The sequence below is a fragment of the Dermochelys coriacea genome, chromosome 13 (genome assembly GCF_009764565.3).
Source record: "Dermochelys coriacea isolate rDerCor1 chromosome 13, rDerCor1.pri.v4, whole genome shotgun sequence".
NCBI classification, from domain to species: Eukaryota; Metazoa; Chordata; order Testudines; family Dermochelyidae; genus Dermochelys; species Dermochelys coriacea.
This window is the reverse complement of record NC_050080.1, coordinates 30314853-30329887: the sequence shown is the minus strand read 5'-3', so window position 1 is coordinate 30329887 and position 15035 is coordinate 30314853. Positions and strand designations below refer to the sequence as shown.

The following is a 15035-nucleotide window of genomic DNA, read 5'->3' as shown; positions in this document are numbered from 1 at the left end:
CTTCATTCAGTAAGGTTTATCTTAATTCCATAGTTTGTCGAGGAGATTGCAGGCTATTGTATGCAGTGTAGTTGTAGCTATATTGGTCTTAGGGTATTGGAGAGACAAGGTGGGTGGAAAATGATAAAAGACAAAATCACCCTGTCACCTGTGGGTGAAAACTTCTCCCAAATATCAGAGAGGTTAGTCTGTATCCACAAAAACAACAAGGAGTCCGGTGGCACCTTAAAGACTAACAGATTTATTTGGGCATAAGCTTCTTCAGAACTCGCTTCTCTTCATGTGCCAATATATACTTATGCCTGCATCTGTAATTTTCACTCCATGCATCTGAAGAAGTGGGTTTTTTACCCACAAAAGCTTATGCCCAAATAAATCTGTTAGTCTTTAAGGTGCCACCGGACTTCTTCCAAAGCGATCACTGGGTCTGACCTCTCGGTCCTCATCCTCAAAGGAAACCTGCACAGCACCTTCAGAAGATGAGCCTGGGAGCTTAAATGCATAACTCTGCTAGACACTAAAAATCATGCTCTGAACCAGCAGTTCTCAAACTTTTTGTATTGGTGACTCCTTTCGAACACCAAGCCTCTGAGTGCGACCCCCCGTTAGAAATTAAAAACATATTTTTAATATTTAACACCATGTTAAATACTAAATTTAAACCCTATTGCTTAAAATGAATTTACCTTTTCTGACTGCTTTTAAATTGAGACTAAACCACATTTTTATCAAATTAAATATAAGTGGAAAAGTTACTTTTAAGTAGAATTTTAATACTTGACAGCAATTAATGACCTGAAGCAACATGGCCGGGCTCCGCCTGGCAACCCCAGTATAGGGGTCGAGGCTCACAGCGTCCTGAATGCCCCAGCTCAGGGCTCACAGCCCCTTTCCTGGTTGGGGTCAGGACTCGCAACCCCGCATGGCTGTCGGACTCGGGGATCGCAGCCTTGCGCCTGCCCGGAGTTCACAGCCCTGCTCCTGGCCAGGGTTGGGGTCTGGGCTTGCAGCCCATGGGGGGTCGGAGTCAGGGCTCGCCAACCCACGCCTAGACGGAGCTCACAGCCATGCTCGTGGCCAGGGTTGGGGCTCGGGGTCGGGGCTCGCTGCTTACAAACCTGTTGGGGTCGGGGCTCACAGCCCAGCGCAGTTGTTGGGGTCAGGACTTATAGCCACGCGCTCAGGTCAGGGCTCACAGCCCCGCAGCTCCACACAGGTTGGGGCTCACAGCCCGGTGCAGGGGTCAGGGTTGGGGCTCACAGCCCGGCGCAGGGGTCAGGGTCGGGGCTTGTAGCCTTGCAGCTCCACACAGGGGTTGGGGTCGGGGCTCACAGCTGCGTGCCCAGATCAGGGCTTATAGCCCCGCAGCTCCACACAGGGGTCAGGGCTCACAGCCCGCCGCAGGGGTCAGGGTTCACAACCGCGCACCCAGGTCGGGGCTCGCAGCCCCACATCTCCACACGAGGGTCGGGGCTTGCAGCCCCACAGCTCCACACAGGGATTGGGGCTCACAGCCATGCGTCGCGGTCAGGGCTCACAGCCTGGCACAGGGGTCGGGGCTCGCGACCCCCACATAACCAGGTTGCGACCCCCTGAGGGGTTGCGACACCCCGTTTGAGAACCAGTGGTCTGAACAAAGACGTTTGGATTTATGGTTCATTACAACAAACTGTAATCCAGTAGCCCCCCCTTTTTGTCCTGTGTCTGCAGGGGTGTTAACAGCCACTTCACACGGCTGCTACTCTGAAACCATTCACCTTGAATGGTCGCTTAGATTACATGCTAACTACTTATGCTAAACAATCTGTTCCACCTTGTATTTTGCTATGAGGCTGGGAGTTCCTTTCCCAGACTGGAAGAAGGGCTCTTTGTGGCTCGAAATCTCTTCTCTCTCCCCAGCAGAAGCTGGTCTGGTAAAAGCTATTCCCTCCCCCACCACCTCTCTCTGATTGCAGGATAATGTCAGATCAGTCCCAGTGTGAATTCCCCAGAAAGAGGCAGCACTGAGCCTAGTAGTAAACTAGGCTGCTCAGCAGGGTCACTTCCTAGAAGGAGCAAGAGGGGTTGGAGTGGGAGGGGCTGGAAGTGCCTATCACTGTTTGGGTCTCCCCAGCTTGGACAGGCAAGCGTGGGTGGGACAGTTTATTTGGGGTGCTATAGAAAGCCCAGGGGCCCCGATGACCCTGCAGAGAAACGCACTGGTAGCTGAGTGTGGCCAAGTTCTGGATCAGCCCAGTGGGTCAGGTTGAGGACCCCACCATGCTGCTCTGGCGCTTCCTAGCACAAACATGCCGCTGATGCTCCGAGCAGAGTCCAGAGTGAATCCCTGTCTGGTGCCCCCTGATGGGCAGCGCTCCTCCTCAGGCTGGCACAGCGCTAGCACAGGTGTGTGACAGCACCGCCCAGAGGCCCAGTCCAGACCAGGGCCCCCTTGCGCTCAGCGCTGGGTGGACCCAGAGGCATACAGAGCTCACTCCTTTGGTGTGTGATGCCCTCACTGAGCGCAGGTTCAGGGCCCCAGGGAAGTGAGTGTCTTCATCCAGCCCTGTGAGCTGGAGCGTGCACCCAGACCCCTTCCGGGAAGCAGCTCTGCACAGCAGAGCCCAAGGGCTGAGCCTGGGGGGTCCCCCTGCCTCCCTCTCCTTTTCAGATGAAAAGCAGGCGTGAGTTTGCATTGCCACCCAGCTCCTAACATCAGAAACCATCATAGGCACCAAGTTTCTAATGTCCCGGGGGGCGGTGCTCACCCCAGCTTTGCCCAGGCCCCGCTCCCATTCCACCCCTGCTCCACCCCTACCCTGTCTCTTCCTGCCCCCTCCCACAAGTGCACTTCTCCCTCGCTCCTTCCGCCCCAGTGCCTCCTGATGCTGCAAAACAGCTGATCTAGGGCAGGCGCTAGCCACTGGGCAGGGGAGGGAGAGGCTGATCCGCAGGGCCCGCCAGTGGGCAGGAGGCGCTGGGGGGAGGGAGAGGTTCTAGCACGGGGGCTGCCGGTGGGTGCTCAGCACCCACCATTTTTTTTCCCATGGGTGCTCCAGGCCCAGAGCACCCACAGAGTCGGCACCTATGGAAGCTGTTATTCCAACAAACCCCAGAGCAGTAGCCCGCCATGTATGTCAGAAAGCTGGAGCCAGGGCTAGCAGAAGCAAAGCCACCGGGAGCACTGGGCCAGTGCTCTGGGGAGAACAGAAGGGGCCTAGCTGTTCACCCTAGCCCAGAACTGGTCCAAGCCCTTGTCTCCGTAAGTAGCTGAGAGAGGCTTGCTGGGCTGGGCTTGTTCTTTTTCTGCTGGCTAGCGAGCGTTGTTGGACAGCTGGAGAGGGGAAGCAGCAGGGGTTTGTTGTGCGTGTGTCGCTGTGGATCCCACTGCAGAGCTCATGCGCCCATAGGCGCCGACTTCTGCTCACGCTGGTGGGTGCTAGACCCACCTCTGCCCCTGGCCCCGCCCTGAATCCACCCCTTCCTGCCCTTACCCTGCCTCCATTCCAACCCCTTCCCCAAAGTTCCCGCCCCAACTCCGCTCCCTCCCTGTCCCTATTCTGACTCCTCCAAATCCCTGCCCCAACTCCATCTCTTCCCCGCCGCCTCCTCTGAGCTTGCCGCATTCCCACTCCTCCCCCTTTTCTCCCACAGCTTCTTACACCGCCAAACAGCTGTTCGGAGGCGGCAAGCACTGGAAGGTAGGCGGAGGAGCGGGGATGAGGTGTGCCCAGGGGAGGAGGCGGAGGAGGAGATGAGGGGGGCGGGGAAGGGAGCTTGGTGGGTGCTGAGCACCCACTAATTTTTCCCCATGGGTGCACCAGCCCTGGAGCACCCACGGAGTCATTGCCTATGCGTGCGCCTCATGCACGAGGCCGGAGTTTGCTTGACGAGCAGAGTCTCTCAGGACTGCCCTTGCACCTACACATGCTCCCATAAAGGGTAGGGCAGCCATGACCCTCCCTCAGGTCCCTCTCACCACCTGCAGCACAAAGATGGAATCTGGCAGGTGTCAGACCTGCTAGTTCTTAGCTTTGGCTGAACCATCTCAAAAATCTTCTACAAACTGCGAGAGCTCTTCCAATTCTTCCATGTACGACTGCCATAATCTACATCGACCCGTCTGGACTGAGTATTGGCTGTCAGACCCCACAGAACATCCCCGGACACTGCTACTGAACATGGTCTCAGACCCCACTGGACATCCCTCCGGACGCAGCTACTTAACGTGCTGTCAGACCTCGCCAGACATCCGCCCCGGACACAGCTACATAATGTAGTGTCAGACCCTGCTGGACATCCCCCTGGGATGCAGCTACCTAACGTGGTGGACTTTAAATCTCAAAAAGTGTCAAGCCCTGGCCGTCCTGTGAAGGACTCCCCGCTGAAAGCTGGGCACAGTAAATATCTAGGAGAGTCACACATACCGAGCCAGGGTTTGGAGTACCTGTTGTTCTGGGCTAGGACTCCCAAGTTGTGAGACGTGGCTGAAGGCCCATCTTCTGGAGCAATCTGTGGAGTCTCATCAAAGCCTGAGGATCGTGCCCAGAGCCCTGCTAGTAGACTGTGTTATCCAGTGTCCCGTCTAGCAGACTCACAGTGCCAAATGCCAGCATGGAGAAGATAATGCTGAGAAGGGACCCTGCTCTGGCACCCCCACTGAAACTCCCCACAGCGCCAAATCAGGTACCATTTCCTGTTCTCAAGCCACACCAGGAGGAAGCTCCAAGCACAGAGCCAGACTCCAGGTGGAGCTCAGTGTCCTCCCATAAGGACAGACCACGTAGAGCCCCTGGGGATAAAACAACCATGCCAAGCGCAGCCCGAGGGCTGCTGATAACGAGCAGCCTGTGTCAGAGGCAGACTCTGGTGGTGCCTCAGCGTCGATGCCTATCATGAAGGATGCATCCCAGGGAGAACCAGGACCTTCATCAGTGCCGAAGAACCTGCCTTCAGCAGTTCAATCCCCGGTAGCAGAAGTGCCATAAACACCAGTGCCACCTCCAGAGGGGATCAGCTGATCCTCACCATCATCAGAGCATTGTTACCCCATCTTCCAGCTGAGGGCCCTCTCTTCTGCCATCTGTCCAGCCCGGGTTGTCTTCCCCCTGAATGAGAGACTCGTCAGCCTGGCCAGGGCCTTGTGGCAGATGCCTGCCGCAGTAACACTCTGTGTGAAGTCTCTGACAGGGTTCAAGTGTGTGTCTGCTCACCCCAGCCCAGGCTTCTCCAGTCATGTCAGTGGTACACGAACAGTCTCAGTTGAGTAAGAGTATCCCGAAGGACAAGGACCCCAAAGGCTCAACCTCTTTGGGAGCACATCGTACTCTGCCTCAGCTGAATGTAGCTAATTGCCGGGCTGTACTGGGTCGCGCCCTTCCTCTCAAAGGTTCTGCCTAGCAACAGGGAGCAGTTCAGGGAGGTCATTAAGAACAGCCAGTTGGTGGCCAAGGTGGCCTTACATCAGTGATGGACACCTCTGACACTGCAGCTCAGTCTATGGCCACCACTGTGACAGTGCACTGAGTGTTGTGGCCCCAGGCATTGGTACCCTGAGAGAGGAACAGGCCATGACTGAGCCTTGTCCCTCGATGGCAAGGAGCAGACAGATGGCGCTTTACACCCATTAAGATTCCAAGGCTGTCTTGTGCTCCCTGGGGTTTATGCCCCAACCCCATACCATCCTCAACCTCCATCAAGACAGTGGAGCCATCCTGCCATCCAAGGCAACCCAAGTACCACGCCAATACATCAGAGGGCACCAGCCTTCCTCCTCAGCAAAGCACCCCTCCCTTCCGGCAGGCGTCTGGATGTCTGTCTCACATCTAACCCCAGCGCAATCCTCAGGCCGGGGAAGATGGGCAGGGTCACACCTACCTCATCTGCAGGGCCTGATCCAGTCGGTGGACCCGGAGCACGCCTAACTCCACACCCAATGGCCAGAGGACAAGGACCTCTTTATAATGTTTAGCCAGTGGTTAGGGCACTCAGTCAAGAGATGGGAAACACCATCCCAATCCCTTCCCCCCCATCAGGCAGAGGGAGGAATTGAACCGGGGTCTCCCACATGCCAGGTGAATGCCTCAACCGCCGGGAGTATGGTTATGAGGGAAGAGCCCTTTCACTTGCGTGGAGTTAGGTGCGAATGGCGCCTGGCTCCAGGATCACAAGCAGCCATAGGCGCCAAATCTGTGAGGGGGGCAGGCTTAGGACACACCCTCTCATCGTCAGCATCTCCATTGGGTTAGCTTAGGCGGGTCGCTGCTCAGTGTGCTGGCTTCTGTGAATCCCACTCTGTGGTGCCTAGCTCCCCCATGCCTTGCGTAGGGAGCCTGGGCCCCTAGCTCAGGCTCTGTGGATTGATTGCAGTGATTTCTGGGTGCCGAAAAGTGAGGTGTTGCAATGCTCAAGTCCCTTTGCGGATCCTTGCGCAAGCCCTCATGGCTAGGCTGCCTTACGCATTTTTCCATATGGACCTGATGGTGCATCATCCCCAAGGCAGCCTCGGAATTCCACATTCCCATCAATTGCCTTGTTAGTGTCCTTCCCAAACCCCACTTGATCCTGAGGGAAGAGAAGCCATATTCCTTGGCCCTGTCTAGAGCTTTTCTCTACTATCTTAACAGGACCACAGCCATCAGGCATCAGGCCTTTCTGGACTCATCCCCAGCCCATCGAAAGGCCATGCCATCTTGCCACAGAGAATCTCTAAGTAGATCCCACTGTGCATTTCCATCTACTGGCAGATGGCTGGTGAGCCTCACCCTCCATACGTCACCACACACTCCACCAAGCCACAGGCACTGTCTTCCACCTGCTCCAGGAATGTGTCTTCTCTGACATTGGCAAGGCTGGAACATGGAGCAACCCACTGACTTTTGAGAAATATTACATCCTTGACATGGCAGCCAGGGCAGATCACGAGTTTGGAAGAGCCATTCTTTGACAGGGTCACTGGCCTAGTGGATGGGATGAGGGAGGGGGAGAGCAGTAGATCTGATATATCTTGACCTTAATAAGACTTCTGACACAATCCCACGTGATGTTCTCATAAGCAAACTAGGAAAGTGTGGTCTAAAGGAAATTACTGTAAGGCGGGTGCACAACTGGTTGAAAAACAGTACTCTGAGACATTTTCCAGAGTTCACTGTCCAACTAGGAGAGCTTATCTAGTGGGGACCCGACAGTGTCTGTGCTGTTCTGGTACTAGTCAAATTTTTCATTAATGAGTTGGCTAATGGAGTGGAGAGTGTGCTTATAAAATTTTTAGATGACAACAGGCTGGGAGGGGTTGCAAAGACTTTGGAGTTCAGGATTAGACTTCACAATGACCATGATAAATTGGACAATTGGTCTGAAATCAAAAAGATGAAATTTAATAAAGATAAGGGCAAAATACTGCGCATAGGTAGGAAAAATCAGATGCACAAATACAAAATGAGGAATAACTGGCTCAGCAGTAATACTTCAGAAACAGATCTGGGGTTATAATGGATCATAAATAGAATATTGGACAACATGATGCAATTGCAAAAAAGGCTAATATAATTCTGAGGTGTATTAACAGGAGGTGTAAGACATAGGAGGTATCTACTCAGCACTGATGAGGCCTCAGCTGCAGTACTGTGTCCAGTTTTGGGAAACACACTTTAAGAATGATGTGGACAAATTGGAGAGAGTCTAGAGGAGAGCAAAAAAACAAAAGGTTTAGAAAAACCTGCTCTATGTGGAAGGGTTAAAAGAACTGGCCATATTTAGTCTTGAGAAACGAGTAAGACAGTCTTCAGGGCCGTTCTAGAGAGATCTGATCAATTGTTCTCCATGTCCACAGGAGGTAGGACAAAAAGTAATCAGCACAGTAAGGGTAGCTAAGCGCTGGAACAGGCTTCCAAGGAAGGCTGCGGAATGCCCACTTTAAGGGTCTTTAAGGGTCTGTAAGAACAGGTTGGACAAACACCTGCCAGGGATGGTCTGGGTTTTACTTGGTCCTGCCTCAGCGCGGGGGGCTGGATTAGATGACCCCCTCGAGATCCCTGCCAGCCCTACCTTGCTGAGAGTCTCTGATTCAGTCCCTGTTTGAGTGATACAGCTGAAACTCCTCACCCCCACGGTCCATTCATCTACCACAAGATCCACTGAAGAAGGAAGAACAGTTACTTACCCTGCAGTAACTGCGGTTCTTGGAGATGTTGTTGTCAGCATGGATACCTGACCCACCCTCACTTTTCGGAGCCCTCAGGAACATGGGCTTTGAATTGTGAGGGTACTGCAGGAGGCTCTCAGCGGCATGTGCTTTGGGCCCTTGTATTGGAGCATGAGCAGGAGGGGGGAACAAGTGCAGGCCTAACCGACACTGCTATTCCAAACTTTTCGGTCTCGTGGATGGGGCGCGTGTGTACTTACAGTGGGAGCCACAGCTCTCAAAGAGCCGCCATTATGCGAGTTCTTTACCTGCCTTTCCCGCACGTTTTGACCACTCCCCTCTTCTCTCCACTTAGGACAAAGTCCATTTCCTCGATGTCTGAGTTCGAAAGCTTGCTCGACTGTTCTCCCTACCTTCCAGGCAAGACCAGCCCTGTGATCCCTGACCACTCACGAGGCAAGGGGTCCCCAGCCACACAGCTGCTGCCTAATGGCATAACAGACCCTGCAGGAGTCCACCCCAAAAACTGTACATATGTGACTACAGAGCAACCTGCCCCTGAGAGCTTGGAAAAAGACAAACTGGGCATTTCCTCATGGGACAATTCCCGGGCAAACAACCTCTCTGGGCAGGATCCAGCCCAGAAGCAAATGCAGAGGAGCTACACGGCACCAGACAAGACCGGGATCCGCATCTATTACAGCCCTCCGGTGGTGCGAAGACTGGAGGCACCGCTAATCCACAACAAGGAGGGGAAGATCATGACTGAGCCGGGCTTCCTGTTCACAATGGCCAAGCCAACAGAGCTGGAGGAATCCGACAGCTCAGAGAACACGTACAGCAGGTGGCTGTGCAACTTCTCGAAGCAGCACCGCGAGCTGCTGGACAGCCGCAGTGCCGACAAGGCTGGGCCCTCCAGCCCCCGGTTCCCATCCTCCCTGCACGATTTTGAGATTTCCGGCAACATGAGCGACGACATGAAAGAGATCACCAACTGTGTGCGACAGGCCATCCGCTCCAGCTCGCTGGAGAGGAAGGTGAAGAGCGCCTCCAGTCAGACCACGGGGCTGACGAGCATTGGGACTCAGACCATTCAGATGGTGAGCGTCGGTCTGCAGACAGACATGCCCCGGGGAAACCTCCACAGCAAGAGCTGGTCCCCACGCAGCTCCTCCCTGATGTCTGTGCGTAGCAAACAGATTTCTTCGTCTCTGGACAAAGTCCACTCCAGGATCGAACGGCCCTGTTGTTCTCCCAAGTATGGGTCCCCGAAGCTCCAGAGACGGTCTTCCTCCAAGCTCGACAATTCAAAGGACAGAAGCCTGTGGAATCTTCATCAGAGTAAGCAAAATGGGTCAGCCTGGGCTAGGTCAACCACAACCAGAGACAGCCCGGTCCTCAGTAACATCAACGATGGCCTGTCCAGCTTGTTCAATGTTGTGGAGCATTCCGGGAGTACAGAGTCCATCTGGAAACCAGGCTGTCCAGAGAGCAAAGCCAAACCAGAAGCCCCGAAATACGGCATTGTGCAAGAGTTCTTCAGGAACGTGTGCGGGAGGGCTCAGAGCCCCACTTCTGTCCCAGAGAAGAAAGAATCACTGGGAGATGATGGCACCAAAAAGCAGGATCACTCCCAGCCGGTCACCTGCCATCCATCTGAAAACGTCTCTCGGAGCTTAAACAAGAAACTCCTGAAGCAAAGCAGCAGCGAGGAGCCCAAGGCATCTTCCCCAAGCCAGGGGAGCAAAGACGGGGCCCCAAGGGACCTGGACATCACATCTGTGATAGCCAATGAGGTAAGAACATAAGATCGGCCAGACTGGGTCAGATCAATGGTCCATCTAGCCCAGTATCCTGTCTCTGCCAGTTGGCCAGTGCCAGATGCTTCCGAGGGAATGAACAGAACAGGGCAGTTTATTAAGTGATCCATCCCCTGTCATTCAGGCCCAGCTTCTGGCAGTCAGAGGTTTAGGGACATCCAGACCATGGGGTTGTATTCTTGCCCATCCTGGCTAATAGTCGTGGATGGACGTAGCTTCCATGAAATTGTCTCATTCTTTTTTGAGCCCAGTTATACTTTTGGCCTTCCCAACATCTCCTGGCAGCTTTGTTTTTACCCTAGCGAATGAGACCGACTTCAGGACAGAGCTGGCTGACAAAGCAAACATCTGTTTAGCTTCTGCACCCACCAGAGGAGATAGCTTCCTCCCCAGCCTGAAGCGTAGTGCAGCCCCTCTCCACCCCGGGGGCTGGAGGGGTGAGAGGAGACCTGTTCCTGCAGCTGGTGGGGTTGGCTGTAACACTGTGTGCATCTGACAGCCAGACACGCTCAGGCAGTAGCAGCCTAGGCTTGTGCTGCAGCCTGGAGGGGCCCTGCTGGCTCAGCCCTTGGCTTCTCCCGTGCGGAGACTGCTCCCCACGCGGGGGCTGGGTCCACGCTCTCAATCATGGGGCTGGGTCAAGACACTCACGGCCCAGGGGACCTCAGCCTGCACTCGTGTCACGGCTTCACGCCCTAAAGAGCTGGCTCTTGGGGCAGGCACTCTGCCTCTGGGCTCACCCAGTGCTTGCCCTAGGGGGTCCTGCTCCCAGCTGGGTGTTGCTGAGTCCCCTCTGCTAGCACTGCACCTAGCCTGAGATCTGCCCTTGGTTGGGTATCAGACTGGTCCCAGCTGCAGCTCCCCTGAGCCCTCCACACCTCTAATCCCACCCCCCCTTTCTCTTTGCAGGACACAGCATGTGATTGCAGCTCCCAGTCCCTCACCTCCTGCTTCGCCCGGCCTTCCCGCTCAGCTGTCCGGCACTCCCCTTCCAAGTGCAAGCTGCACCCCTCTGACCCCAGCCGGGCGGAGGAGAAGGCAGGGCCTCTGAGTGAGTGAGTGAGGGCAGCGGGGACTGGGCTAAGCCGTGTCTGCTTTCTGCGGCCCTGCCGAAAGAGCCCGCTTCCCGTCTGCGCCAGCTCCACCGCAGCCTGTGGGACCTGCCTGCCCCGAGAGAGCTGTGCTGGGGTCCCAGTGGGCCCCTCGCTCTTGCAGAGACACAGGCGCATGCACATCTGTCTCCTAACTGTTCCCCAGCTGATGGGGGCGCTTAAGAAGCAGATGCTGCAGGATAGTCGGGAACGGAGGCTTCCCGCGTTACGCCTGGATCCAGTTCCAGGGATGGAGGGGAAGTTACTCTGGGCGGGTGTCTCCTGACCCCCAGGAAGTAGCCTGCCAGCCTCACTGCTCCTGCAAGGGAAGGATGATTCCAGGAGAGAGGAGGGCGTCCCCGGCGCCTGGGGTGGGGAGCTCTGGGCCATTTCCATTGCCCTTCAGGCTCCTCAGAGACCTGCACTTCAGGGAGACGGACAGCCGGCAGGGGGTGGGGGGGAATGAAGAGATGGGCCCTGCCTGCCCTGGGATGCGGGAACTAGGAACCACCACCCTGCAGCAGCCTCTGGAGAGCCGGCAAAGCCAAGGCCCTGAGCCTGGGACTCCCTCGGGCCGTGCTGCTGACAAGCGCCCTGGAGAGGAATCGGCAGCCGGAGCACGGAGAGCAGCTGGGTCAGCTCTGAGAGGAAGTGCCCCGGGCATACTGTCACTGCACTTGACAGACAGGGCTGCGGGCCGGGGGTGAGCCCTGGGGGGCACGCGCCCTGGGGGAGGTGGGGGCGTGTTGTATAAAGCGGATCATTGTGTGTGAGGCTCTTCACTCTGTCTCCCTTGCCATGTTGTCTTCTAGTGGCACTGGCACGCCCCTTCGCTGACACTCCTCCCTCCCCCACGGCCTGGGGCTTTGTGCAAACCCAGCCCAGAGTGGATTGCCCTGCTGTTGCATCAGCCGCTGCAGTGCCTGTCCCCTGTGCTGGAGGGATGCTGAGGGGAGGATCACGGGGGCAGGCACGGGGCACGCTCAGGCCCTTCTCCTCACCCAAACAATGTTTAACTCCCCACCCCAGCCCCAGACTGTCCAGTGCAGGAGGCTGCAGCAAGCTGCCCTCTCTGGAATGCTCCCCGAGCTAGAGCGCTGGCCGAGTGGCTGCAGCAGCTCGCTTTGTCTCTGGCTCGCCTAGCGGCATCCTGGAGTCAGAAGCTGTACAGCCACCTGGCCTCTGAAAGCCTGATCTCAGGAAGCACCGTATAGACTGCAGTAGAAAGGGGACCTAGCGGCCTCGCAGAGCATAGGGCAGGGGGAAGTACAGCGTGTGTTCTCCCTTTTCCAGGGGGTTGTGCGGGAGGAGAGGGGGAGAGAGAGAGAGAGTGTGTGTGTGTGTGTGTGTGTGTGTGTGTGTGTGTGTGTGTGTGTGAGAGAGAGAGTTTGTGCGTTCTCCCTTCCCCTCCCCTGCGGAGCATTGCCAAGAGCACTGAAACCCTGGGGTCCAGATAAGCCAGGCACACCTTGGGGCCCTTCCCCTGCCCCTCGCAGCTGGGTCCGAGCAAGGTTCTAGTTACAGTGAGTCTGACAGTGGCTCAAGCCAAGGTGGCAGCATTTCCCTAGGTTGTGTCCCACCCAGTGTCTGGCAGGTGTGGTTGGATGTTGAGGGTCGTCTGGATCTCCTGGGTCTCACTATTTAAGGTATTTGTGCATGGTTTATGATGCAATTCGCAGAGGTCTCCGCAGGGTCATTTGTTTGTGTGTTTGGCCTGGTAGCCTGGAGCTTGCTGTGGTTGTGTCTGAGTGTGGCTGGTGTGGGAGATCCAGCAGGGCAGTGTCGGTTGGAGAGGGGGGGCGCCTCCGTCCCGGAGGAGGCAGAGGGCAGCAGGGCCATGGCTGGAATTCAGTCTGATGGTCCCCGACCATTACTGGGAGCCTGGCTCTGACTCAGTGGCCAAACAGCTCTAGGACCCCTGCTTCTGCCCCGCAACTCACACTGGCCCCTCAGGGATCCCTCCGCTCACTTCTTCCTGGCCCTTTCTGCTCCCTTTCTCTGTGCGGGTGCTGCATTCTGGCTCGTGTCCTCTGTAGGGATGGGGTTTTCTCTGCACACGCACTGCTGCCTCCAAGCCCAAGCATTTGTGCCTTAGCACTGGTTAGACACCACAGTAACAAGAGTGGTACAAGTACATGGGCCAGGGTAATTCCTGGTGTAGAGAGTCAGGGCTGCCTTTTTTCCCAGTGTGATCCTCACCCAAGGCTTAGTGCCCAACTTGCTATGGTTGCCCAGACTAAAAGTTCCAGGACTTAGTGAGCTGTGACAGGGAACAGACTCCATCCTATCACTGATGCCACTGAGCTATTTGCCCTTCCATTGGGCCCTGGGCACTAGAGGAAGGGGGGCATTTGGACTTTGTATTAAAGGTACAGAAACACTCCGAGCTCCTATTCCAGACAGCTTTATGTGGCACCTGCTTTATGTGGCTGGCCTGGGGATGGCCTGGAGATCTCTCAGGCCAAGCCATGTTAATGAGCTCTAATTAAATATCCCTGAACCTCTTTGGGGGCCATAGCAGCAGGTGCTGAGCCAGGCCCAGGCTCACTTAGCATCAAAGGCAAGGTTGTTGTGGCTTTCACTGGCTTTGCAGCAGGTTCTGGTGAGGAAGGAAGATTCCGCAGAGCGAAATCTGCAAGGCTGGGCCACGCAGCGTATGCTGGCAATGCAGGCCACACCTTGCTGGCAAAACCCAGAGCAGACTGCAGCTGCCAGCATGCCCCATTCCAGCTGGAGCTGAGCAGGGACTCTGGTTGTTTTGGGCTCTCCCATTGTACTAAAGGCTAGGGCGACTTGGGATCACAGTGCATAGACCTGCATGGCAGCTCTCTAGCCTGCCTCTGCTAAAGCTTCACAGCCAGTAGCATTTGACTCCCACTTTGCCCAAGGCTGAGTGAAGGGCCCAGGGATCGGAGCAAGTTCCCTGAGCCCCCTTCAGATGCAGCATTTATTGCAGCCTTCTGTGTCTTCTTGCAGCCATTCCCCTGCTCTCTGCTGCCAGGCACCTGTCAGGGGTGAGGGTGATTAACTGCTGGAGCAGTCCCCAGGGAGGGGGGGGCATTAGCCATCTCTGGCCGTTTGTAAACCAAGGGGATTTTTTTTCCCCCCAAGATCTCTAGTTCTAACAGGAATGAATGCAGGGTAGAGCTCTGGCTTGTGGTAGGCAGGAGGCCAGACTAGATGATCACAACAGTCCCCTCAGGCCTTAGAATCAATTAAACATCCCAGCACCGCTGGAGAAACGCTTCTGTCTGTGCAGGAGGCTGTAGCACTGCCATTGAGTGAGCGAGGCAAAGCGATTGTAGGTCTGTAACCAACCTTCTCGTGCTGCATTTAATACTGCAATTAAATCCATTCCCAGGCCTCTAAGCCCTGATCTACATGACAGTCAGCTTACAGCGACCTAACTCTGTAAGCAGCTACACTAGAATGTAGCTGCCACCAATGTAACTCGCCCACTATGCTGACAATGACTCATCTCCGTGAGAGGGAGAGCACTTAGGTCGATGTAGTTAGGTCAGTATAGACACTTTTGCTGCCTTTCAGAAACCTTCCCACAATGCCCTACACTGATAGTTAAATGGGTGCAAGCACTGCTGGTGAGGACACGCACTGGCGACACAAGGAGCACAGTGTGGACATGCAAAGGCAGTTTAATTACTGCAGTGGCTGTACGTCGTCGCAACTTCGACTGTCTGCACTGCACTGATGGAGCTGCGCCGCTGTAGCACTTCTGGTGAAGACGCTCTAAGCTGACAGGAGTGAGCTCTCCTGTTGGCTTAATAACTCCTGCCTCCGCGAGCCGCGGTAGCTGTGTCAGCAGGAGTAGCTCTCCTGCCAACACAGCGCTGTCCACACCAGCGCCTAGGTTAGTGTAACTTGCATCACACGGGTGTGGATTATTCACACTGCCGAGCGACGTTTACACCAAAGTAATCTGTAGTGTAGACAGCCTACGCTCAACTTAATTTTGTAGTGTAGCCTTGCCCTATCTCGTGTCTC

General features: G+C 55.5%; 1 protein-coding gene across 8 annotated transcripts in view; it reads left to right on the top strand.

The window, feature by feature from the left end:
* The window catches only part of SOGA1 (suppressor of glucose, autophagy associated 1), a 106204-nt gene that overhangs the window by 71130 nt on the left and 20039 nt on the right, over nucleotides 1-15035 (top strand). For 4 of the 8 annotated variants that reach the window (XM_043495523.1, XM_043495524.1, XM_043495521.1 and 1 more), the window contains 2 exons: nucleotides 8478-9918; nucleotides 10852-13221. The exons of 2 other annotated variants lie outside the window; for them this stretch is intronic. In XM_043495523.1, the coding sequence (XP_043351458.1) occupies nucleotides 8478-9918; nucleotides 10852-11001 (1591 nt within the window). In that variant the 3' untranslated portion in view covers nucleotides 11002-13221. Of the gene's footprint in view, nucleotides 1-8477; nucleotides 9919-10851; nucleotides 13222-15035 lie in introns of those variants that run through there. 2 more of the 8 variants (XM_043495527.1, XM_043495525.1) reach the window with 1 other exon arrangement.